This window comes from Callithrix jacchus, chromosome 1, assembly GCF_049354715.1.
Source record: "Callithrix jacchus isolate 240 chromosome 1, calJac240_pri, whole genome shotgun sequence".
Lineage (NCBI taxonomy): Eukaryota > Metazoa > Chordata > Mammalia > Primates > Cebidae > Callithrix > Callithrix jacchus.
In genome coordinates this window covers 148082512-148110388 of record NC_133502.1, presented here as the reverse complement: position 1 = coordinate 148110388, position 27877 = coordinate 148082512, and the positions used below count along the sequence as shown (strand labels likewise).

The following is a 27877-nucleotide window of genomic DNA, read 5'->3' as shown; positions in this document are numbered from 1 at the left end:
ATATATGCACAGATTTCTACTGGATATATATACCTATGAATAGAATTGCTGAGTCATAGGGCATATATACATTCAACTTTAGTGGATGATACAAGTTTTCCCAAAATGGTTGTAGCAGTTTACATTCCTACCAGTAGAATATCAAAGTTCACATTGCTCCACATTCTTACTGACATTTGACATCAGCCATTTACATTTTAAATCTATTTTGGTGTATGTGTAGTAGAGTCTCATTGTGGTTTTAATTTATATTTCCCTGATGATCAGTGGGATTGAGCACTATCAGTTGCCTTTTCTGGAAAGACAGATGGTCTAGGAGAAAAGCAGCTTCAAAGCCATGCTTAATGTTCTGGGTTTCCTTCTATTCCAGTCTTGGCCCATAATTTCTTTCCTTTTTTTTTTTTTTTTTAACTCTTGGATGCCTTCAAAAGGTGTTTTATTATTATTATTATTATTACTCTAGTTTTTCTAATTTTCCCAGTAGTAAGATTAGTCCAAATTACATCCACTATTACTCCAGAATGCAATTTTTAGCACTGTAGCTTAATCTAATTGTAACCCAACAAACCTGGAGTTCTTTGTGTGTATGTGTGTGTGTTTAATTTTACTTTAAGTTCTGGGGTACATGTGCAGATCTTGCAAGATTGTTACATAGGTGTACACATGCCATGGTGGTTTGCTGCATCTCTCCCCACCGTCATCTACATTAGGTATTTCTCCTAATGTTATCCCTCCCCAATCTCCCCACCACCTGCTGTCCCTCCCCCAGCTCCCTACCCATCAACAGACCCCAGTGTGTGATGTTCCCCTCCCTGTGTCCATGTGTGCTTACTGTTCAACACCCACTTATGAGTGAGAACATGCGGTGTTTGAAAACCTGGAGTTTTTAAGAAGGAATATAATCTCAGATTTGATGCCGTCTGTTACTAAGGGTGTATGTATATTGGTAAGTGCTTTAAGATTTGGGGATAATGTATGTGAACTCTCCAAGATTCCCTGAAACTCTCCCTGAATCTTTCCAGAGGCTTCCAGCTTTTGGATCTTAGTATCTCTTTTCCCCTTTCTTGCAGAAGAGAGAGCAATACCTAACTTTTGGGACTGGCCATCGTGAGCAAACCAGAATGTTCTTTGCCCCCTCTTCATCTTGAGAATGCATACTTGGGGTATTTTTGCTGTGCGTCCACTGGCATTTCCAACACTTAGACTGGGATATATAAGGCAAAAAGAAAACCCAAGGAACTGAATGCCATTTCTTGGGTCCTTAAGTCCTTAGCCAGTCTGCTTTCTTTTATTAGCTTTTTAGGGCCTTATGTTTGTTATGTAATGTCCAGGATTTTTAGGTGAACTTCATGGGAGATAGAGAAAAGAATCTGCTTCGTCTTTGTGTAAGCAGAAGTCTATGCCAACAGAATTTAAAAATTTTTTATAACTTTTTTTTTTACCTGATTTAAATGTTGCCTTTGCATTTTAGCACATAAAAATGTTAGTATTTTTATGTCACCATGGAACATTTTTGGTTTACCTTTTCCACCATGAAATAATAATAATCCTTATAAGCTTGTAGCAATTTCAAATCAAATGTATGAATGTTTGTATGAGATTCTCTGCGTGTGTTTGCTTGGACATATCATTGCAAACCTAAATCATCTTACAATGGCTCTTTGCTGAGTGTCTGCATGGAAAGAGGATTAGTGCTGCCAGAATCCAGTTAAACATGTCAGAATACCCCACTGGGACATCCTACTTGTTTATAATAGCTATTTCTCAAATCAGCGTTCTAAAAATGGCTTCTCGTGAAATGTGATTAATATAGTTTTAAGCCTACAAGCTTAAATATCATAAACTTATCAGGCTCTTTGCACTAGATATTATCTTATTGCAATGCTATATTTTAAAATATTTTGGAATTTTGAGTCATAGAAGACTTGAGTGAAAATTCTAACACAGTCTCTTTCCAAGACTTTTCTTAGAAAGTCTCTTTTTTTGGTTCAATGAAGTTGATTTACCAAGTTTTCTAGTTTATTTTGTTCCTAAAATTCTTTGATTCTACTTCCTTTTCCCCAGTTTTTTATAATTTCTGAGAGTATTCCTAATTTGAAAATCTGAAATCTGAAATGTTCCAGAATCCAAATTTTTTTGAACACCAACATGATACTCTTGGAGCATTTCAGATTTTTAGATCAGGGATGCTGAATTGGTAAGAATAATGCAAATATTTCAAAATCCAAAACACTTCTGATTCAACCTTTACTTCTGTGTGACACCTTGACATTTTGAGGCCATTCTTAGTTACCAGAGTATTTTTGTTGTTGTTCAGTAATGTTCTGTTGCTTCTTTCAGTGTTGTTTTTGAACCTGCTTCTCAAAGTAGTATTTCTCTGGATTCCAAGTAACTCATATTATTCTTTAAGATGCATCTTGAGTCATTGTAGTTGTTTTGTATGTAGTTTTTTGAGACGGTCTAAGCAGACAAAAGCAGCAAGAATAATGATGCTCAGATTGGGTGCCTTTCAATCTTTAATCATGTGTCATACTTTTCATGAGACACTGGATGCTCAGGTATAGGAGTTCAAATGTTTGGATCAAATAGCGTCTTTCAAACCATGTTTCATTCCAAGGCCAAAAAAAATTCACTAGTATATAGATAATACTCATTTTTCATTGAATAATACCCTTCTATGAGCAATGCATTCAATTTTGTATTCTCTTCTTTTCTTTTTAATACTGGACATATAGATTGGACCTAGCATACATAATCTCATCTTGCCTCCAACTATTTCCTATCATTAATAACATTATAAAGTGGACTCTAAGACGTTTCACAGAATTCTGCTCCTACAATTTGAGTGTTTGGCCACAAGGTGCCAGTGGTGTGTCATAGTTTTATAGTACCAGAAGCCTAGAAGAGAGGGATTTAAGCTTCCTCTGCTTTTTAATACACATTCATATGTTTTTTTTTTAACTTAGAATTTATTAATGGAATAGTTAAGTATAAGCAAGTGTAAAGGAGAATGTTTAAATCAAAGTAAACATTTAAACAATATTTATTTCTTTATATTTGAATTGTTTATAGTCTTTTCTATTTTGATATTAAACTTGGTTTTGAAAGAGAGGGTAGATTAGACTCTTTCTTGTTACAGTTTATCAAATGAATGACCCTGGTTTCCCTTTCCTTTTCTTTTTTTTGAGATGGAGTTTTGCTCTTGTCGTCCAGACTGGCGTGCAATGGCATGATCTTGGCTTACTGCAACCTCTGGCCTCTTGGGTTCAAGGGATTCTCCTGCCTCCGCCTGCTGAGTAGCTGGGATACAGGCGCCCACCAACACGCCCAGCTAATTTTTGTATTTTTATAGAGACAGGGTTTCACCATGTTGGTCAAGCTGGTCTTGAACTCCTGACCTGAGGTGATCCACCCCGCCTCAGCTTCCCAAAGTGCTGGGATTATAGGTGTGAGCTGCTGCACCCAGCCTGTCCCTGGCTTTCTTACTTCTGTAGGCATCAGATATGTTTAGTTGGATTACTTACACTGTTTTTTTTAAAAAAAAAAAATTGTAGTTGCTCATTTAGTCCTCAGAGGCCCAGGAAATTTTAAGAATTTGTCCTGACTATTCACCTGCTCTGGCAGTTCTTGCAGGGATAGTTTTAAAACAGGATTTAAAGGTATAGACCTGGAAATCTTAAACAATGAGACAGGGTACCTCCGAAGCTATGGTTGTCGGCACATTTAATAATTCTTGAGATTTATTATGTTGTAACCGACCACCATAAATCATTTAGTCTGCAGGGAAAGATCTGTTTCCTGTAAATCTGGTTGTCTTGATGTTCTTCTTAATCTTTTAATATCTGTTTGGTAAAGAATATGCTGGTATGGACACAGGTAAAATTGGAAGCCTAAGGGGCATAAATTACCATCTATTGAGCAACATTTGTTTATTTATTGGCATATGCTGATTGTGAGCAAAAGATTAATGAAATAAAATTGTCTGTTTTCAAGGGGTTTTCAGTTTAATATATGTACAGATAACGTAACATAAAGTCATGCTCATGCCACATGAGGGCCACTCATGTGGAGTGCTGTTGGAGTTCAGAAAAAAGAATTTTCCTTTGACAGATATGGGTTGGAATGAGAGATGACTTTAGAGAAGAGGCATTACATCCTGAAATGAAAAGTGCTAAGAGAGCAGTAGAAGTACTAAAGAAAATAGGGAGGTAGAGGAAGGGGGTTAGAGAGAAGGGGACTAGGCATTAGTTTTGAGTATTTAAGGTACTTGTTTAGAATTTGAAATGGGGATATTAAGCAGGCAGATGGAAACCTAGGATTGAATTCTGTACTGGAGCTGTGCTTATAGACACAGATAAGGGATCAGTTAGAAGTAGTGATTGAAACTGTTGAACTACATGAAGTTGTCAGGCTAGAGCAGAGAAGTCCAAAGACAACCCTTAAGACTGGCATCAGTTACTGGATGGGGCAAGAAAAAAATGTGAGTCCAAGAGATAAAAGATGAGGAAGAAAAAGTCAGCTTACTAAAAGATTAATGTGATGCCAGGGGGTAGGGAGAGGGGAGATGGGAGTCACTACTAATGGGTATGGGGTTTCTTTTTGAAGTGATAAAAAAATGTTCTGGGGCCAGGTATGGTGGCTTATACCTGTAATCCCAGCACTTTGGGAGCCTGAGACGGGCAGATCATGAGGTCAGGAGATCCAGACCATCCTGGCCAACATGGTGAATCCCTGCCTTTACGAAAAATACAAAAAAATTAGCTGGCATGGTGGCACATGCCTGTGGTCCCAGCTACTTGGGAAGCTGAGGCAGGAGAATTGCTTGAATCCAGGAGGTGGAGGTTGCAGTGAGCCAAAATCGTGCCATTGCACTCCAGCCTGGCAACAGAGTGAGACTGTGCCTCAAAAAAAAAAAAAAAAAAAAAAACTTCTGGAATTAGTGGTGGTGTTTGTACAACTTTGTGAACATAAAACCACAAAATTGTACACCTAAAAATGGTGGGTTAGGTGTGTTGCCTCATACCTGTAATTCCAGCACTTTGGGAGGGTGAGGCAGGCAGATTACTTGAGCCCAGAAGTTAGAGACCAGCCTGGGCAACATGGCAAAATCCCATCTCTACAATAACAAAAATGATCTGGGCATGGTCATGCATGCCTGTAGTGCTCACTACTTGGGAGGCTGAGGTGGGAGAATCACCTGAGCCTGGGGAAGTCAAGGCTGTACTCCAGCCTGGGTGACAGAGTGAGACTTTGTCTCCAAAAAACAATGCTGAAATTTATGGTATGCTAATTGTATCTTAGTTGTTTTTTTTTTTTAAATAAATGTGACAAGAGGCTTAATAATTGATCTTATATACAAGTGAAACATGGAGATGATAACCAGAAGAAAACATAATTCTGTAAAGTAGCTCCCAGTGTCAGTTTTTTTAAGAATAAAAGACATTTGTACTTTCTGCTGAGGTAGTTCCTAAATGTATGGAGAGATCCTCAAAAGGATAGTTGATGAAAATAATTGTGTTATGAGACCCTTTCTGGACTTTTTCTGATAAGTCAGAACTTAGCATTTGTTGGGGAGAATAAATGATTAAACCTGTCTACATATCACATTTCATTTAACCATGTCTACCCATTATATTCTCCAATTACAACATTAAAAATTTTAATAGCACTTTATAATTTTCAAGGTGCTTTTGTGTGTGTATAAAGAGGTATATAAAAATATATAGGGTCAGGTATTAATAATGTTAATTGTATATCAGTTGAAAATAAAATAATAAGAATTTTTGTCTTTTACCGTGAATAAAACACTTCAGCTTTGGGTAAGTTTTATATGGAAGTGTAATGGTTTTCACAACCTTAGAATAAGTATAAGTTTGCAAATCACATTTATTATTGCTGATATACTCAGTTTTCAGTGTTACTTGTGAAGACTGAAAATATTAGTCATGTTTACCTAAAATTAACACCTTGGTAAAGAACAGCACAGTTCAACTCTATATGTCATGAGTTCAACAGCCTACCCCTAAAGCCTCATATCCCATACTGGCTAATAGACAGTGGTTTCTTTAAGCCAGATCAGTGTCTGTAGCGAAGCAGGGCCTATGGGTCCTCTGACTTTCTGGGTACTTGGGGTGGGGAGGGGAGTAAATTCAATCTTCTGCTCATGCTAATGTTTATTCACACCACTGGGCCTTTCTTTCCTCCCTGGGATATTGCAGCTATTACATTACATGGGTTGGGTTCAAAATTGTTCCTACCTAGAAAATAGCTACAATGGAATGGAGAAGCCTGATAATTCTTATTGAATGCTTCTCTCTACAGGAATTGACAGAAGAAGGACTGCCTTTTCTCATACTCTTTCACATGAAAGAAGATACAGAAAGTTTAGAAATATTCCAGAATGAAGTAGCTCGGCAATTAATAAGTGAAAAAGGTAGACAGATTAAGGTGTTTATTTTCATCATTTCTTTCTCTCTTTTTTTCCCGTTTCATCCTCTCCCCTCCCATTACTTTCAAATCAGATAAACATATTTGGGTTGAAAACTAATTTTAACATTTACATTCAAATGTGAGGGTAAGGAGGCATTAGTAGAGAGATAATATGAAGTAGTGTTTTTTGTTTGTTTTCGGACTATTACTATTTTGGAGAGAAAAATAAGCATGAAAAGCAGGGTTATGAATGAATATTAGTTCTGGGTACTTTCTTTCATTGCTTGTCTGACTCCCTTTCCAATGGCCATTCCCAGAGATATTGCTGAGAGAGCTTAAACAGTCTGATTAACATTTATTTCTAAATGAAAGAAAGTTGAGTAGTTGTTTGTGGATTTCTCCAAAGCATTTAATGGAATTTAAGTTATCTCCAGCTTTTCCTCTTTACTTAGGGAAGAAAGTAAAACAAAATAAACTAAAGATACTGTATAGAACTGCCCATTTTAGTCACCTGCTATTTTGCAGGTTGAATTAGACTAAAAATCAACCAGTATGACTGGAATAGGCTGGAATGAAAATGGTTCCATGAGAATGGCTCATATATCAATTTGAGCTTCCTGCCTAGAACCTGGTAATCTACAAGGTAAATGATTGCCCATTTAAGGAAAGTAAAAAATTCATTAGCGCCTTCAAATTTGGGTTAAGTCAATATGATTTCTAAGCACTAAAAGCCTACCTCTTTTAGGTGTCATAATATTTAGGTTTTAGTTTTTCTGATCTATATTATGCTTAAGAATGTTGAGGTTTTTTTTTTTTTTTTTTAGTATGTCAAGTTTCGTAACCTTGCAATTTTATGAAAATATAATCAAGAAAATATGAATCTACCTCTCAGAATTCTATTTCTTTTAAAGGTACAATAAACTTTTTACATGCCGATTGTGACAAATTTAGACATCCTCTTCTGCACATACAGAAAACTCCAGCAGATTGTCCTGTCATCGCTATTGACAGCTTTAGGCATATGTATGTGTTTGGAGACTTCAAAGATGTACTGTAAGTATTCATTTTGTTTTTTAAAAATTACTGATATGTGTCTCAAAAATGAACTTAAAATAGTTGTTTGAATATTTTAAATAATCCTGTGTTGGAACTGTAAGACTTTGTTAACTGGATGGGAGAGGTTTGGGTGACTGCTGATTTTTTTTCACTATAGAGTGTGGTATAATTGTGACCATTTATGATATACCCCTGTAGAAATACCAACATTAAGTGATTGGGAGTGATAATGAATGCTTGGGTGATTCATGATTAATGCTTGGGAGTCAATCTCTCAAATAAAATTTATGTCTTACAAGAAATTAGCTCTTCATTGAGTTTGGTCTTTGCCAAGCACATCAAAGAAAAATAGATTATAACCTTAGGCTGGGGTAAAGGAAATTGGTAATATTGCTCTTCATTCATGACTGTACCTAACAAAAATAGTAGTAGTAGTAATGAATTTTGCTATTACTAGGCATTTCTATGGCATCTAGCTATGAACTGTTCCAAGAATAGGTAAGCTTTCTGATTTTATTCTCAGATATTTATAGTATTAATATATGTATAAACTTTGTAGCTACTACAGATACTGAATTTTTGTCAACTTTGTGAGATGTTAAATACAGTGGTTAAAATGTAATGTTTCTTATGAAAAATTTAAGCAATACAAGTATTCAAATTAGACATTTTAAAAATTCATTTAAATGCCATTTTTATCTCAAAAGGTTAAATTACACAGTTAGAGGGTGATTTGTAGTCCTATTGCAGAATGAAATTACCCCACTAAATTGTAAATATTTCAGTGGAGATGTGATTGTTTGATAGAAGATTCCAAATCCTAAAATTATGCAGGAAGCCTAGAATTGAGTCCTGCCTTGGGAAATTCACTTAACTCCTCTGTTCTTGTTTCTTCGTGTATAAAAAATGGCCAATGATACAACTTACCTAATGGGATTGTTATAAAAATTAATGGGATATGATGATTATGTTATAAACCATAAAGTGGTAACAAATCTTAGTTGTTCTTACTTTACCTGTGCTCAGAAAGGTACCACTCAACCTATTAATTCATTAATTATTTAGCTACCTCTTCTGTATGACAGACATTGTGTTAAGAACCAAGGGTTTAAAGTTTATTGAGACTGGGTCCCTGCCCTCAAAGAACTCAAAACCAAGTGGAGGAAAGGGACAAGCAGGCGATTATGTTTTATTAAGGGATAAGTGCTTTGACGGAGATCAACAGAATATTATATGATCCAGAATTTCTGGAAATATTGATGCCCAAGGTAGGTACTAAAGTTTGCCCAGAGGTGAGAAGGAGACAGGGCTTAGAGAAAGGTGACATTGGCAGGAACATGTTCAAGGGCTGTTGGTGAATATAAATGAAAGGGTGAGTGCTGAGGGATGAGGTCAAGAGAACTCACTCTGGAAGTTCTTATATGCTGTGTTAAGGAATTTTAACTCTATCCTGAAAACCATGACAAATCACTGAAAGGTTTTAATCAGGGAGTGACATAATCAGATTGTTTTTTAAAGATTACTCCTGGTGCAATTTGGAGAATAGATTTGAGGGGGTCAAAATAAAATCTGGGAGACTGTTCATTAATCTAGTTAAGAGTTGATTATAAAAGTTAATCTCAATGGATGTCAGCAAGATGACAGAAAAGGACTTTCCATGTTCTTCTCCACACAGATACATGAATTTAAACATATATCCATGCACAAAAATACCTTCAAGAGAGCTAAGGAAACCATGTCAGAGATTATAGTATCTGAGTGTAGCAAAGAAGTAATGCACTGAAGAGGCTAAAAAGGACAGATTCATACTACTTACACCACCTTTTCCCCAACCCCAGGCAGCGTAGGGCAGAGAGAGATACCCTTCATATGGGAGAAGGAGAAGGATGTTAGCACTGAACTTTTCCTCAGACCCTAACACTCGGCTTGTCCTCATAAAACCCAGTGCTGGCAAGGCTTCTGCGGCCCCAGACTCCAGGCTGGTACCCATGGACTGAGCATTCAGTCCAACCATGGTGCCAGGCTAGATCTCAAAGCCCCAAGCTGGATTCCAAAACTACAGGCTCCAGGCCTGCCTAGCAGACTCAATCTCTGGACCTACTTCAGCACCAGGCCAATCCCAGTTGCTCCAGGCTCCAGACCAGCTGTCCACAGCCCTGATCATCAGGCTAGCACCACAGACCCAGGGTTTAGGCTTATCCTAGTGATGGACCAGCCTCCATGGACCTAAGCTCTAGGACTATACTGTGGACCCAGGTTTCAGACTGGCCCCTGAAGCCCCAGGACCCAGGGCAGCCTTTGCAGACCTGACCTCCAGGCCAGCACCTGCACACTCAGCCTTCAGGCCAACACAAGTGAACCCAGGCTCTAGCCAGACTTCACAGCTCTAGGCTTTTGACCAGCCTCAATGGCTTCAGACACCAGGCCAGCAATCATGACCCTACATTCCAGCCCAGCTCTGACAGACCCTGATTCTACACCTGCCCCAGTACTAGGCCAGCTGCAGGCTCCAAGGACCCAAGATACAGGTTTGGTCCAGTAGACACAGAGTCCAAGTTCAGCCTAGCAGGCCTTGGTTCTAGGCCAGTCTCCATTGACTAAGGCTCCAGGATTACCTCTGCAGACCCAAGGATTACCTCTGCAGACCCAGGAAGACCCAGGCACCAGGCTCATCCCACTGTTTGGCTGGCCCCTGCAGACTCAGGCTCAAGGCCCACCCCAGTTCCGGGTCAGCCCTAGTGGATCCAGGCTTCAGGCCAGCCCTCTTAGACTCAGGCCCATTCCACAGAACCAGGCAACAGGTTCACCCCAGTGTATCCAAGTTTTAGGCTTACCTTGATGGGACCCAGGCACCAAGCTCACCCACCTGCTGATCCAGGCACTAGGTCAGCCAGTGTGAAGACTCAAGAGCAAGCCAAACTATGGACTATACCAGGCAGCTGGACTAGAATCCCTGAATGGACTGACTAGTGAAGGGCTTTCCCAGACAAACCCACTCAGAGACTGGAATAAGTCTCTAAATCTTCAAATGCCAAGACATAAATATAAGGCAACAAGAAATGAAAAACCAAGGAGACATAAACATAACACTAAAAGAACACGATAATCTCCCATAAGCTGACCCAAAGAAATGGAGATATATGAACTGCCTGACAAAGAATTCAAAATAATTGTTTTAAAAAGTAAGATCCATGAACTTCAAGAAAATACTGAGAAACAATTCAATAAAATCAGGAAAACAAGTTATCAAAATGAGTTTACCAGAGAGATTGAAATTATATATTTCTTAAAAATTAAACAAATTCTGGAGCTGAAAAACAAAACAAATATATAGCTTATTTGCATACAAAGAAGAAAAAAAGAATGAAGGAAGTTTATGGACTTACAGCACTAAAAGAGGAAATATTTCAAGTTATAGGAATAAATGAAGGAGAAAGGAGAAATAAAGGGGTAGAAAGCTCATTTAAAAAAAAAATCACTGCAAATCTGAGGAAAGGTATAAGTACTTAGGTACAGGAAGGTCAAAGACCTCCGATCAGATTTAGGCCAAAGACTACACCAACACATAATCAAACTATTGAAAATCAAGGATAAAGAGATGATTCTGAAAGCAGCAAGAGAAAAGCAAATAAATTGTAAAGGAGTTCCAGTATAGCTAGCAGCAGTTTCCTCAGCAGAATCCTTATAGACCAGAGAGAATGGGACAATTATGTTCAAAGTGCTTAAGGAAGAAAACTGCCAACCAGCAATATTATATTAATACCTAGCAAAGCTGTCCTTCAGAAATGAAAGAGAGCTAAAGACTTTCCCAGACAAACAGAAGCAGAAGGAGTTCATTACCATCAGACCTGTCTTAAAAGGAATGCTAAAAGGGAGTTCTTCAGGCTGAAAGAAAAGGACAGTAAGTAATAAAATGAAAATATGAAAGTATAAAACTCTGGTGAAAGTAAGTATACAGTCAAATTGACAATATTCTAAGCTGTAATGGTGGTATATAAATCACTTATGGCTTTGGTATGAAGGATAAAAGACAGAACTATTAATAGCTAAAATGATTTTAGGGATACACAATATAAAAAGATGTAAATTATGACACCAGGATTTAAAATGTGAAGAGGGTAGAGTAAAAGTGTAGGTTTTTTTTTTTTTAAAGGTGATTAAAGTTTTTATCAGCTTAAAATAACCTGTTATGAGCACAGGACACAGCGAAAAAATACACAAAATAAAATTTTTAAAACCCTATTATAATTATATTTTATGGTAACCACACAGCAAAAAACTTTAGTAAATACACAAAAGATAAAAATTAAGGAATAAAGCATATCATTAGAAAAAAATGACCTAATCACAAAGGAAGAAAAGAAAGAGAGGAAGAAAGCAACAAAGGATCTACAAAACAACTGGTGAACAGTTAACAAAATGGCAGTAGTAAGTCTTTACCCATCAGTAATTATTTTGAATGTAAATGGCTTAAATTCTCCAACCAAAAGATGTAGAGTGGCTGAATGGATAAAAAACCAATACCCAACTATAAATTGCCTACAAGAGATTCACTTCACCTATAAGGGACACAGGTAGATTAAAAGTGAAGGGAGACAAAAAGATATTCTGGACATATGGAAACCAAAAGAGAGCAGGGCAGCTATAATTATATAGCATTTAAATCAAAAACTGTAAAACAAGGTCATTATATAATGATAAAGGGGTCAGTTTAGCAAGAGAATATAGTAATTATATATTCACCCAACATTGGAACACCAAAATATATAAAGAAAATAGTAATATATATGAAAGGAGATTATAACACAGTAATAGTAGAGGACTTCAATACCCTGCTTTCAGCAATGGCCAGATCATCCAGACAGAAAAATAGGGAAATTTTGGACGTAAACTGTTTTAGATGAAATGGACCTAACATACAGACATATATAGAACATTCTATTCAGCTGAAGCAAGACACACATTGTTCTCAAGTGCCCATGGAACATTCTCCAGGATAGATCACGTGTTAAGCTACAAACAAGTCTTACCAAATTTAAGAAGATTAAAATGGTATCAAATATCTTTCCTGACCTCAATGGTATGAAACTAGAAATTGTTAACAGTGAGTAAATTGGAAAATTCACAAATACATGGAAATTAAACATGTTCCTGAATAACCAGTGGAGCAAAGAAGAAATTAAAAGGGAAATTTTAAATTATCTTGTGAAAAATGAACATGGAAATACAACATACCAAACAAAACTTACGGGAAGCAGCAAAAATCGTTTTAGGAAGGAAGTTTTATAGCAGTAAACACCTACATCAGAAAACAAGAAAGATCTCAAACAACCTAATATTACATCGCAAGGAACTAGAAAAAGAAGAAATAAGTCCAAATTTAGCAGAAGGAAGGAAATAATGAAGATCAGAAGAAATAAATGAAATTGAGATTAGAAAAACAATAGAAAAGAGGCCGGGCGCGTTGGCTCACGCCTGTAATCCCAACACTTTGGGAGGCCGAGGCAGGTGGATCACGAGGTCAAGCGATCGAGACCATCCTGGTCAACATGGTGAAACCCCATCTCTACTAAAAATATAAAAAATTAGCTGGGCACAGTAGCGCGTGCCTGTAATCCCAGCTACTCAGGAGACTGAGGCAGGAGAATTTCCTGAACCCAGGAGGCGAAGGTTGCGGTGAGCTGAGATCGCGCCACTGCACTCTAGCCTGGGTAACGAGCGAAACTCCGGCTCAAAAAAGAAAAGAAAAACAATAGAAAAGACTAACAAAACTATAGGCTAGGGGAGGGATAGCATTAGGAGAAATACCTAATGTAGATGACGGGGTGATGGATGCAGCAAACCACCATGGCACGTGTATAACTATGTAACAAACCTGCACATGCTGCACATGTACCCCAGAACTTAAAGTATAATAATAATAATAATAATAAAAGATAAAATTTAAAAACTTTTGGCTAGAAGAAAAGAGAGAAGACTCAAAAAATAAGAAATGAAAGAGGAGACATTACAATTGATACCACAGAAATGCAAAAGGATAAGAGGCTACAATGAATAATTATGTGTTAACAAATTAATGACCTAGAAGAAAATACAAGATACATATAGTCTACCAAGGCTGAATCATGAAACAGAAAATCTGAACAGACCAATAGCAACCAGTAACAAATAAGAGATTGAATCAGTAATGAAGTCTCCCATCAAAGAAAAGCCCGGGAACTGATGACCATTCCTTCTAAAACTACTGAAAAATTCAAGAAGGGAGAAACTTTTTTTTTTTTATATATAGGATCTTGCTTTATCACCCAGGCTGGTGTGCAGTGGTGCAATCATAACTCACTGCAGAGGTAATCCCACTTCAAGCCTCCCAAGTAGGTGGGACTACATGTGCCACCATGCCCAGCTAATTTTTTTTTTACTTTTTGTAGAGATGGAGTCTTGCTGTTTTCTAGGCTCGTTTCAAGTTCCTGGCCTGGCCTCAAGTGATCCTCTCACTTAGGGCCTTACAAAGCACTGGGATTATAGACATGTGCCAGCCTGAGAGAACACTTTTAAACACGTTCAAAGCCAGACTAGGACACTACAAGAAAGGAAAATTACAGTGTAATATCCTTCATGAACTTAGATGCAAAATTCCTCAACAAAATCCTGGCAAACTAGAGACCCTGGTTATGGTCAATTGATTTTTGACAAAAGTACAAAGAACACACAATAGGGAAAAGAGAATCTCTTCAATAAATGGAGCTGGGAAAAGTCGGGGGAAACTGGATATCCACATGCAGAAGAATGAAGTTAGACCGTTATCTCACCCCATATACAAACATCATCCCAAAATAGATTAAAGACATTAACGTAAGACCTGGAATTTTAAGAGTAGTAGAAGAAAACAGGGAAAAGCTTCATGACATTAGTCTGGGCCACAAATTTTTGGATAGGACCCCAAAAGCACAAGCAATAAAAGTAAAAATAGAAAAATCAGATTGCATCAAACTAAAAAGCTTCGGCACAGTGAAGGAAATCATCTACAAAATGGAAAAAAAACAACCTACAGAATGGGAAAAAGTATTTCCAAGCCGTACATCTGATGAGGGGTTAATACTCAAAAAATAAAGAATCCAAACAATAGTAAGAAAACCACCTGATTGAAAATGGGTAAGGCATCTGAATAAACATTTCTCAAAAGAAGACACACAAGTGGCCAATAGATACCTGAAAAAGTGCTCAACATCACTAATCATCAGAGATGTTAGAATGGTATCTTGGACAACCCACAGAAAATCTTCACAATCTATACATCTGACAAAGGACTAATATCCAGAATCAACAACGAACTCAAATCAGTAAGAAAAACAATCCCATCAAAAAGTGGGCTAAGGACATGAATAGACAATTCTCAAAAGAAGATATTCAAATAGTCAACAAACATATGAAAAAATGCTCAACATCACTAATGAGCAGGGAAGTGCAGATCAAAACTGCAATGCAATACCACCTTACTTCTGCAAGAATGGCCATAGTAAAAAAATAAAAAAATAGTAGATGTTGGTGTGGATGCAGTGATCAGGGAACACTTCTACACTGCTGGTAGAAATGTAAACTAGTACAACCACTATGGAAGACCGTGGCCATTCCTTAAAGAACTAAAAATAGGACTACGATTTGATCCATCAATCCCACTACTGGGTATCTACCCAGAGGAAAAGAAGTCATTTATATGAACAAGATACTTCACATGCATGTTTATAGCAGTACAATTCACAATTGCAAAATCATGGAACCAACTCAGGTGCCCATCAGTCCACAAGTGGATAAAGAAACTGTGATACATATATACAATGGAATACTGCTCAACCATAAAAAGGAAATAATTAACAGCATATGTAGTGACCTAGATGAGATTGGAGACTATTTTCTAAGTGAAGTAACTCAGGAATGGAAAACCAAACATTGTAAGTTCTCACTGATACGTGGGAGCTAAGCTATGAAGACACAAAGGTGTAAGTGATACAATGGACTTTGGGGACTTGGGGGGAATGGTGGGAGGGGGAGGTGAGGGATAAAAGACAAAATAAGGTGCATTGTATACTGCTTGGGTGATGAGTGCACCAGAATCTTACAAGTCACCGCTAAAGGAACTTACTGATGTAACCAAATACCACCTGTACTCCCAATAACCTATGGGGGAAAAAAAAAGAATTGTGTCTTTGTCTTGCCGTAAAGGAATACCTGAGGGTGGGTAATTTATAAAGAAAAGAGGTTTATTTAGCTTATGGTTCTGCAGGCTGTAGAAGCAGCATGACGCCTGCATCTGTGTAGCTTCTGGTGAGGGCTTTTATGCTGCCTTAAAAGATGGCAGAGAAAGTCAGATTGGAAGTGGGCACATGCAGAGAGGCCAAGCCTGAGGGGCGTCCTAACTTTGTAACAATCCACTCACAGGAACTAATTCAATCCCAGCAAAACTAATCCCATCTCACTAGAGCTAGAACTCAACTACCATGAGAATGGCACCAAGCCATTCATGAGGGATCTGCCTCTGTGACCCAAATACCTCTCATTAGGTCCCACCTACCAGCACCTCCATGTTGGGAATAAAATTTCAAATGAGATTTGGTGGAGACAGACCAACCATATACAGACCATAGCAGGTGACTATTATAAGAGACAAAAGTGGTGGTGAGGATGTGTTAAAAAAAAAAACAAAACAAAACACGGGGAACCCTTGCACACTGCTGGTGGAATTGTAGATTAGTATAGTCATGGAAAACACTACAGAGTTTCTTCAAAAAAATAAAAATAGAACTACCCTATGATCCAGCAATTCCACTACTGGGTATCTATCTAAAACATACGAAATCAGTATGTTGAAGAAATATCTACATTCCTATGTTACTGCAGCATTATTCACAATAGGCAGGATGTGGAATCAATCTAAATGTCTGTTTACAGATGAATGGATAAAGAAAATGTGCTACATATACACTCTGGAATACTATTCAACCTTAAAAAAGAATGAGATACTGTCATCTGCAACAACATGAATGAACCAGGAGGGAACAGTATGTTAAGTAAAATAAGCCAAGCACTGAAAGACAAATATTGCATGATCTCACTCATATGCAGAGTACTAAAAGTTGAACTCATAGAGGTAGAGAGTAGAATGGTTGTTACCAGAAGCTGGGGGTTATGGAGATTGGGGAGATTTTTTAAAAAGGAAACTTCAGTCTTTTAAAGGGCATCTATATAGGACCTACAGCTAATGTCATTATCTAATGATAAAGGACCGAATGCCTTTCTTGTATGATAGAGAACTAGGCAAAGATGTCCAATCTCACCACCTCTTTTCATATTGTACTGGAAGGCTTAGCAAGTACAATAGAACAAGAAATTAAATGAAAGGCATTCAGACATGAAATAAATAAAACTTTCTTTGTATATGACATGATTGTCTGTGTAGAAATTACCAGCAAATCTATTAAAAAGCTCCTAGAACTAATAGGTGATTTGAGCAGCATACAGGTTAACTTTTTAAACCATCACTTGTGTTTCTATACAAGGACAATGAACAATTGGAAACCAGGATTTTTTTTAATAAAAATCCATTTATAATAGCTCCAAAAGGAAGGGTAAAAAAAACCACCTAGTTATAAGTCAAAACATGTGCAGGATCTGTATGTTGAAAGTTACAAAATGCTGGTGAAGGAAATCAAAGACAACCAAAATAAACAAGCATAGTGTATTCATGGATTACAACACTTGATACAGTCAAATTGACCAGTAAATTTAATGTGATCCCAGTCAAAATCTCATTGTAGACAACCAGATTCTAAAATTTATATGGAAAAGTTAAACCAAATAGCTAAAGCATTTTTAAAAAAGAAATAAAGTTGGGGGACTCATGTTATCTGGTGTTAAGACATAATATAAATCTAAGATAATTAATACACTGTAGTATCGGTGAAAGAGTAGGTACATAGAACTATGGAAGAGAAGAGAGAGAGTGTCTAGAAATAGACATACAAATACGGTTAATTGATTTTTTTTTTAAAGGTGAAAAGCCAATTCAGTGGAGGAAGGATAGTTTTTTCAACAGATGGTGCTAGACCAACTGAATGTCCTCATACCAAAAAAGAATTTCCTTCTATGAAAAGTTAACTTAGAACTTATCATGCACCTATATGTAAGATAAAACTAGAAGACTCTTAGAAACAAACATAGGAGAAACTCTTCATGACCTGGGGTTTCACAGAGTTCTTACAGTATCAGAAGCACTACCCATAAAAGAAAAAGATTGATAAATTGGTCTTCATCAAACTAAAAATTTTGTTCTGTGAAAGATACTGATAGAATGTGAAGAAGATATATGGATAGCAGATAAACACACGTGAAAGGTGCTCAGCATCATTAGTCACTATATATTTTTTAGAATGCCTAAATTACTGATAATATGAGGTGTTCATGAGGATGTGGAACAACTGTAAGTTTTATACATTGCTGGTGGATTACAGCATGAAACAGCCACTCTAGAAAACAGTTTGGCAGTTTCTTTAAAAGTTAGACATATGCCTACCATATAACCTGGTATTTGTTCTAGACAGAGTTCACACAAACACTTGTGCACAAATGTTTGCAGTAGTATTGCTGATAATCATCAGAATCTGGAAAGAACTTGAATGTCCTTGAATTGATGAATGAATAAACTAATTGTGTATCTACTTGATGGGATATACCCAGCAATGAATACAGGAACAGATCTTTTTATAATACAAAAATAGATGAATGAGTCTCAAATGCAATTTGCTAAGTGAAAAAACAGCCATTCTTATAATTACATGTTCTGTGATTTTGTACAAATGACATCACAGAAGGTCAGCAGTTGCTAGGGGTTGTGGGAAAGGGGAAGATCTGACTTAAAAAGGGTGTTGGAATTGTTCTGTACCTGGTTTGTAGAGCTGGTAGCAAATGCTATGCACATGTTAAAACTCATAAAACTTAAGCCTAAAAAAGTGAATTCTGCTGTATATAAATTTTAGGAAATAAAAATACTTACTACCTTGTATGCATTTGTCAAAGTTTGTTCATACACTTAACATTTGTGCATTTCACTGTGTCAAAATTTTGACTCACCTAAAAATAAAGAATTGTAAATAAACAAAAAAGTAACTATAGGATGGGAAACACTTAGGTGTTCTAATTAGAACAGTTTTACCCTAAAGTGTGATATATATAAAATATTTATTATGGTAAGGGCTTATATATTTTCCTGCTTAGGAGATTACCACGTTGTCTGTTTTCTTGACAATTTATTGTTGATTCACTGAATGTTACTTCTTAATAATGATGGCTAGTTTCTGGACACAAGCTGGATAAGAGCTGTTTTATAATCTGTTTTTCTACTGCATCAATTCAGATTCATCCTATCTCTCATCTTTTCCTTTTGCACACAATTTTTTCTTTCATCTGTTGACAAGGGAAAAAAATCAACTTGGAAAAATGTGTTTTGAGTGTTTTCAATGAATTTGTCACATTTAAGATTTAATCATTCATAAATTATTTCTTGACTAGAAGAAGCAGTTCATACTGTATTAGTTGTGATAATCTTTGGGCCTCATAAAACAAACTAGCAAAAGCTTTATCTTAAACACTATAGACCATTTGCAATGCTATGGATTGAATGGATATATTTGACCACTTGCTGTCGGTGACAGATGATGTCAGATTAAATTTAAATTGATCTCCTCTCAATGTTTATCTCTGGTGCATGTGCAATTACTTCAGCACCAGAGAACCTTTCAGAGGCATTCTGTCAATACAGCTACCTGACAGTCATTTGTATTTGTAAACTGTGCATTTGGCACCTGCTGGTCTCTGTTGCATTGGAGCTAGTGGGGAGCCAAAATGGGTATACAATGAAGTTTTTGGTTGGTACATCTCAGTGGGAGTTATTGAAGGGAAGAAACAGCACTTCCGGGACCTCAGGAGAGGATAAAAAGAAAAACTGGTAATACTAACTACAAGCCAGCTATTCTTTGCTACCAAAAAAAAAAAATAATGGTTTTAAAAGTCAATAAATTCTACCCAAGGAATTAAAGTGTATGTGGACCTGCATTTTAATTCTTGTAACAGAATAAAAAAGTGTTTCTATTTAAAATATATAAGTTTTAAAGCACCAAGATCTCAATTAGAAGGCAGACAATTCCTATGAACAGAAATGTAAATACAAGCAATGAAAAAATGCTTAATTTTTGAAGAAATTGTAAATTAAAATGCAGGTATTCTTTTCCTTATAGAATTAGCAAAACCAATTTTAATTTTAAAAAGACAAACATGCTGGCAAGACTTTAAAGAACAAATAGGTGAACAGATGGTAGAAACCGATGATGTTCTGTAGGTATAATTTGCTCACACTTGGTGAAAAGCTCTTATTTGTTAACCCAGTAATCCTACTTTATTATATACAACTCAGGGAAATACTTCAAAGAAGAAAGCCTGATATATAAATTTGCTTAGCTTAATATGGTGTTTTCTGCCACAGTGCATATTTCTGTGCTGCATATGTGCTCATACATAACTGGTAATTAAGAGAATAATGTCCACAGAAAGCAAAGTTGTGTCGTTTCATATATCATTATCCTCAGATTGTCCAGAAGCCATCAGAATAAGCTTTGTCATAAAGAGAATGGCATAGGAGTATATGAAGACCTCCAAAACAACTGAGTCCTGGGGAAGTGCCTTTCTTAGTGTATATAAAAGCTAGTTTAATGATCTTCAGAAGTGCTTTGCTTTTCACAATGTTAAGCTATCCAATGAAGTTGCATGTGTGGTTTGAAGGAGTCGTGAAGACATTTCCCCGTTTAGGAGAAAAGCATGAAGATGCTATGCCTTGGTTCCGGTTAATTTTATGAAATCGGTTTTTACTGTCTAGTGAATGCCCTCAAGGAACTGAACCTCAAAAGAGGGCTCACAAGCTTTATGTAAGGCTGCAGAGTATCACCTGGTGGACACTTGGTTTCAATGCTGGTGGACATTGGATGGTGCTAGTATTTTTGTTATAGCTTCAGAATGGTACTTTGGTTACAAAGCTGCATAGTTTTAAGTAGTTAGCCCCTAACTGTTTTTCCATTGAGCCCTGTTATTTTTACTGTGATGTTGCAGAACAAAAGGTTTTTTTAGTTACATGTATGTAATTTAGGAAAATATATAAGTGCCCAATAAGAAAAAATGGTTAGGTAACTTAGGGTACAGCATCTTGATAGACTATAATGTGCCTTAATGATAAGCATGGAAAATTTTCTATGAAACAAGTACAGGAATTGGAAAACAAAACTGAGTATCTGGATACTATGCTTACAACCGTGTAAAAATGTTTGACACACACCTGGTGTACAGTAGTTGTGGTAGGATGGTGGGATCATAGGTTAGCAAAATTAATACTGTGAAGTTAGTAAAATAGAGGTAAGGCTGTTTTAACAGTTTAAATTTTATTTGACTGTGGTTTCAGAATTCCTGGAAAACTCAAACAATTCGTATTTGACTTACATTCTGGAAAACTGCACAGAGAATTCCATCATGGACCTGACCCAACTGATACAGCCCCAGGAGAGGTAGGACTCCTATTTCTTTTTCAATGGGAACTCTTTTTTTTTTTTTCCTTTTTCAGTTAGCCTTGAAGAGGGTCCGAAGTTCTCACATCAGCTTGAGCTTGAGCTTCTGAATATTTTTGTAAAGAAATTCTGAGTAGAAATTATCCTTTCAAATTAATTTTTAAAATGTTAGGTCCTCAGAAAAGTTGAAAGAATATTATAATGTGGTTTCTTGATCATATAAAAGTGTTCTGAATGTGACCTCTGTGGAATATGGCTATAACAGGGTTAAAATACATTTGGCTTTAAATGGGAATAGGAAATACGAATCTAAAGCAGATAAATCAGTGAAGAAATCAGTGGATTCCAATAATTGTCCAAGCCTTACTCTGTGGCTGGAAGATTGACCACACTATAAAGAAAGTAATGATTTGTTATTCTTGCTAAATCATTCTAAGAGCCTTGACAAATACACTGTTCATAATGCTCAAAACTTTCCAGTTTAATGCAGCTTTCCCATTTGTAATTTAGAATACTTGACAACTGTTTCATCAAAATTTTATGGTTTTTTTTTTAACCTGAGAATTTTACTATTTCTACCTTGTAACTTCTGTTACAAGTAATTTCTGTTCCTACTGTACTAAACAGCCCTAAATTTGCATTTTGATGCATTATGATTTCTATCATGCATATTACCATGATACCGAGAGGGAAAACCCTCTATTTCATAAGCTTGGAACTTAAATCCATTATTTTGCCTGTAGAACTTCTGTTAATAAAAGGAAAATAAAAACTGAGTGAATTTTTGTTTACCTTATTTAAGAGTCAGATTAGGTTCAGAGGCAAGAGTTCTCTATAGGAATCCAACATCATGCTTTTTCCTTTAAAAATGAGATCAGATGTTTTATAATTAAGAAACTGTAGGAGTCAAACTTGTTGGCTGTATAACCCAAAGGTGATTATTTTCCTCAGAAAAGAAGGCCTGCATAATACTTTATTAGATTAGGAAAAGATGTAATTTACCATTATTGTATTATCCTGATTGGTTTCAATTTTCTCATTAGACAGTGAACTTATATTTGTTCATCTTTGTGTACTAACAGAGGGTACCAAATAAATGTTTCTTTTATAGTAATATAATTAATTTCAGCCTTATTAATCCAAACATATATCTCACTAAAAAAATTAAAAATGTATTGTGAAAGGAACATGATAGTTTGTAGACACATTGCTTCCTGTTAGAATTAATGTGCCATTACATATAGTATGTAATATATGCACTGTGTGCCTATGTTAACTACAGGGGATATTAAAATGAGGAGAACAATCAGGCCTGCTCTTGAGCTCACAATTTAGAAATAGAGGATATACTGCACTGGCTATTCTTTAAAACTCTTGGAAGTAGCTTGTTTCACTGTGTATTTTTGTCTACTTTTGGTACACAAGTAAAATACTACAGAAACTTATTTCAGTATTGAACTGTTTGCTTTCCTCTTTATTTCAACTAAGCTGTAATAACTTCTGGTATCCTGGTAATTGATAACTAAGCCAATATCTAGAGTGGGTGCTGTTAATTCTCTTAGCAGGCATGCACAATAGGAAAGGGTTTGGGCCAACCTAAGGTTCTGCTGCCTCTGCAGACTAGTCTAGGAAAGCACCCAGGTGTCAGTATTTTGGTTCCTTCCACCACACCTCAGTAAATGTAAACAAGTCCACAGTTAATGGCCCTGTGGCAAACCCTGCCCTGGAGAATCTGAAGAAGAGCATTTGAAATGGGGAAAGCAAGATTTCACACTTAAATCTCTTGTTTTGGCACATGGTTGCTATCTTTTTTTGATTAAGAAGCAAATAATTGGGGAACTACCATTCATTGAATACTATTATTAAAATATTATTGCACCATAAACTATATTGGTATAAAAATGTTTTATTCTTTCTTTTGTAGCAAGCCCAAGATGTAGCAAGCAGTCCACCTGAGAGCTCCTTCCAGAAACTAGCACCCAGTGAATATAGGTATACTCTATTGAGGGATCGAGATGAGCTTTAAAAACTTGAAAAACAGTTTGTAAGCCTTTCAACAGCAGCATCAACCTACATGGTGGAAATAGTAAACCTATATTTTCATAATTCTATGTGTATTTTTATTTTGAATAAACTGAAAGAAGTTTTGGGTTTTTAATTTTTTTCTCCCCGACTCAAAATGCATTGTCATTTAATATAGCCTCTTTAAAAAACAAACAAACAAAAAACTGCTAGTGTTAAAAAAATAAAAATCAGAAGCCTATATCCACTTTAAATCTGTCCTGTAAAATTTTAATAAATCAAGTGAAAGGTGACATTGCCAGAAACTGACCATTAACTTGCACTACTAGGGTAGGGAGGACTTAGGGATGTTTCTGTGTCGTATGTGCTTTTCTTTCTTTTCTTACGATCAATTCTGTTGGTATTTTTAGTATCTCATTTCTCAAAGTTAAAGGGATATACATTCTGGATACTTGGGAGGGGAATAAATTAAAATTTTCACACTGTGTACTGTGTTTTGCTGATTGGTTGGATATTACTTATGAAAATTCCATAGTGGTATTTTTTGGATTCTTAATGTGTAACTTAAACATACTTTGAAGCGGAGGAGAATTATAAGACAGAACATTTGGCAGGAATTGTCCTTATGAACCAAGAAAAAGAAAGTGAAAAGTATTACTAAGCTTCTGTGTTTGTCTAAAAATGTGGCATATGGATGGCATTTAAAACTTTGAATGAATTATATGTAAAGCTGGGAAAGGGAGGTGACAGTGGAACAGGTTACCAGTCAGAACTAGATGACTTTTAAGGCTCCTCCTATTATGAGACTTCAATTTCCAAAGGGAAAAACCAGCAGATAAATTGTATTTCAGTAATTCTAACCTGCTTCTTTCTTGTAGAGTCTTGTTATAGTTGTAGAAATCAAAAACAAGGAACATACATATTTACTTTTTTTTCTGTTATAAAATGGTTAGAGGACCCTACCCCCTCTAGATTCCTTGATTTCCCAGGCCTGCAGCATACAGTAAGATGGGTCCCTGTGCCAGGCCTTAATACTGCCAGGGACTAAAACCAGAGGGAGGAGACCCTCAGTGTCGTATCAGGAAGCCCAATGCCAGAGGACAGACAGGATCAAAATTGGCTTTTCCTCTGGTCCTGGGTTGGTGCTATAGGCCAAGGGTCATTTCATACTTGGGTATAAATCAATCCCAGTTTGGGGAGAGATGATTTTTAAGCTTAAAAGGCTGACATGTGCCATTATATGTAGTATGTAATATATGTAACATCTTCCAGTTCTTTTAAAATAAAATGAATATTTATAATGGATATTTAATGATTGTTATTTTTAAAAACCAGCTTATAATTCCTAGTTATGCATGATTTATAGTTTACATAGTTTTATTCAGAATAATAAATGTTAATAAGGTGATAAGGGATATATTTAGCATATTGTACCAGATTGTGACTAAGAAAGTAGGATGGAGCTTTCTAGCAGTTGGGCCTTAGTTCTGTTATCTTCATTGCTTTTAACCAATCAGTTGAATGAAGTTAGAGTTATGGTCCTCAGGTTAGATGATGGACCAGATCTGTGAGGGTCAGCATGGAAATTCACAAATATTGAAGATAGCACACAGGACCAAAAGCAGCACATGCAATCAACTGGAATAATATTGTAATCCTGTAATTGGGTTTGAAAAAAATAATCAACAAAAGATAAATTCAAGAGTTAGGTTGCAGAGAGGTGGCTTGGGAGTAGTTATTATAAAAAAGACCTCAAGGAGTACATGTTCATTATGTTCTAAGATAATAGAGTGGCTGTTAAGGGAGTCGATTTGAGGAAGTATGATTTAGCATTCATACATGTTGGACTTAGGCTCTAGCCCTGCCACTAATAGGCTCTGGCCCTGCCAGACCATAACTCTGGACTGTAAAGCCATTGAGGACAAGGAAACTAAATGTAATGTCTACATCACTAGTGCCTAGAATTTCTGGACACTTAGTAGTCACCATCAGGCATTTGTTTAATGAATGAAGCAAAGTGACCGTGGTTACTTTTTTTTTTTTTTTTTTTTTGAGACGGAGTTTCGCTCTTGTTACCCAGGCTGGAGTGCAATGGCGCGATCTCAGGTCACTGCAACCTCCGCCTCCTGGGTTCAGGCAATTCTCCTGCCTCAGAGTCCTGAGTAGTTGGGATTACAGGCACGCACCACCGTGCCCAGCTAATTTTTTGTATCTTTAGTAGAGACGGGGTTTCTCCATGTTGACCAGGATGGTCTCGATATCTTGACCTCGTGATCCACCCGCCTTGGCCTCCCAAAGTGCTGGGATTACAGGCTTGAGCCACCGCGCCAGGCCCGTGGTTACTTTTTTACCCGAGGGACTCAGCACTCACTCATTACGACTTGGTGCCTAATTTTATAAAAAGTCATTAAGCTCAAGTGCACTCCATGAAAGGGCAGCTTGGATAAAAAGAGGTTTTTAAAACATGGGTGTTATGGCTGTTTTGCTTGGAGAAGACTTGGGACTGGGACAGTCTTTAGATATTTCAAGGGCCGGCATTGTCTATCTGTATCCTAGGGCTTGAACTAGGATTTGAGGAAGTCACAGGGAGGCAGATTTCAGTCTGACTTTATTCAGTCCAAGTTTTTTTGGTGTTGTAGTATATGATGAAAGATGTGACGCTGAATAAAACACTTTCTGCCCTTGTTTACAATCTCGTCAGGCAGATGGATAGACATTGTTAGTAAACAATGACTAACATAGATGTAAAGATAGAAGAAAGTAAAGGTTAATGAGGGCATAAGGGAGCACTCAGTAGCAGAGATTTGAGGATATTTTGAGCATTTAAAAGATGAATAGGTTTTCTCAGGAGGTAGGGATCTGGCTGAGGGAATAATCTGAGCAAAAGTGTGAAACAGGCTAACGTATTAGAGAAAAAAGTTCTTGTAGTAAGGCATTTGGGGTTGGGAGGAAATGATAAAGGAAGCTAGGGAAAGAAATGGGAGCTGGTCACACAGGTCCTGTGTGCCAGACTAAGGGGTTTGTACCATATATTGTAGGCAGCAGAGATCCATCAACAGACTGCAAGCAGGGAAGTATGTTCACTTTTAAGTTTCAGAAAGAATACTGTGGAAGCAAGTCTCAAATTTAGGCTTGTTCCCCTCTGAACCATGAACCAGAGACCACTACAGGTAGAAGTCTTCCCTGGTTTATCCAGTCTACTTGGGGGCCTCAGGCTCCTCAGCTAGGAAGACGGGATGCAAGACTAGACTGAAGAACACAGTTGAGTCCCAAAACCAAAAGGAGGCCTTTCTGCTTCTTAGCCAGCTACCTTTTCCAGTTTTGCAAATTGTGAGGGGGACCATAAAAGGATCAAAACTTTTAAATGACATTCTAAAAATTATTTTTTTGTAAGTTAAAAGAGCCTAGAGAAATAAGATAGAGAATGGGCATGTAAAGCATCTCTGATAAAACCAGGCTGCCAAAGATCATGTGCAAAAGAGGGGAAAACTGGCATGACAAAACTACAGAGAGGAGAGTGAAATATAAAAGTATTTGAAATGTTCAAGCTCAGAATAAGCTTAAATTTATAGAAAATGCTAAAGTTGTCAAGGCTTTTTTTTTCTTTTTAAAACCTGAGTAAGGGCAAAAAGAATGGATAAAGTATTGTAACGGATTGACAATCAGGAAGAGCAGAATAACTCAGTTTTTTTTTCTCTTACAAGAAGATATCACTGGACCAAAATAAAATGACAGGAAATTGCAAAAATGAAAAGCAAAAAAAAATCTTGCCACCTTAAATGATTTCAAGGCTGTTAGACCCACACTTCTGTATTCTAGAGAGCTGCTGGAGGTTGCAAATGCTTTCTGTTAACAACTATTGGGAATTTTTGAGAAACCATGGAGAAAGGTGACAGAAGACTGAAAACGGGCAAACGTATTGCAGGTTTCAAAATAATTAGCTATAGCTTTAGCTATTTTTCTAAAGTAAAACCTCATGAACCAAACAAATGTTAGTACTCTATTTGGGGGAAAGATTTAAATAGGTGTAAAGAACAAAACAGTTACCTGTTTTTAAACCCATTATTTAACGACCCTGAAGACAGTTGTTTCAGGACTCAAGTTTTATGCTGATAATAACTGTTTATGTGTTCATTAAGCAGGTTGGATAGGACCTCTGCTTAGCAACTGTTTTTTAGCTGTGTTTGAATTTTTGTATGTATTTCCAAGTAATAAAATTATATTTATAAAAATTTCTATATTTGAGACTTTTTACTAATTTACTGTTACAAATAACATCATATTGTAAACACTTTACTCAGAATATAGATGACCAAAGTTGCTGGCTTTTTCAGTTTAAAGTTATTTCCTAGCTAATTTAATTGTACCAAATCAGAATGGAAAGCTGTATGAATCCATGTGATCACTCAAACCCAGCCTTTTGTTGAAGCAAGCATCAAAGTTCCCTCTTGAAGAACGCGTTAGGGAATGGCTGGCCTGCCCTTAAACAATAGGTTTTAGAGTCACCAGAGGAGAAAAAGTGCAGCTTACAGATTGCTTCTCTAAAATACCCCTTCCCCCACCTTGCTTAGTAAATTCCTCCTATTCATCCTTCAATGCCTAATAATGCTTGTTGCTCCCTGTGGTCCCGCAGTCCTGTGTGGATTTTAGAGTACCCGGTCTAATTCAGAGTTACAAATACATGTATCTCTCTTCCTTATCACTACATGTGAATACCCTAAAAGAACTCGTCTATCTTTGTAATCCCAGCACTTGTGACACTGAAGGTA

The 27877-nt window shown here is 36.7% G+C and overlaps 1 protein-coding gene across 3 annotated transcripts in view; it reads left to right on the top strand.

The window, feature by feature from the left end:
• Window positions 1–24413, top strand: part of ERP44 (endoplasmic reticulum protein 44) — a 98702-nt gene extending 74289 nt beyond the window's left edge. For all 3 annotated transcript variants that reach the window (XM_002743139.7, XM_078373380.1, XM_078373374.1), the window contains 4 exons: window positions 6322–6433; window positions 7341–7482; window positions 20984–21086; window positions 23011–24413. In XM_002743139.7, coding sequence (XP_002743185.1) covers window positions 6322–6433; window positions 7341–7482; window positions 20984–21086; window positions 23011–23112 — 459 coding nt within the window. In that variant the 3' untranslated portion in view covers window positions 23113–24413. The remainder of the gene's footprint in view (window positions 1–6321; window positions 6434–7340; window positions 7483–20983; window positions 21087–23010) is intronic.
• The last annotated feature ends 3464 nt before the right edge of the window (window positions 24414–27877 follow it).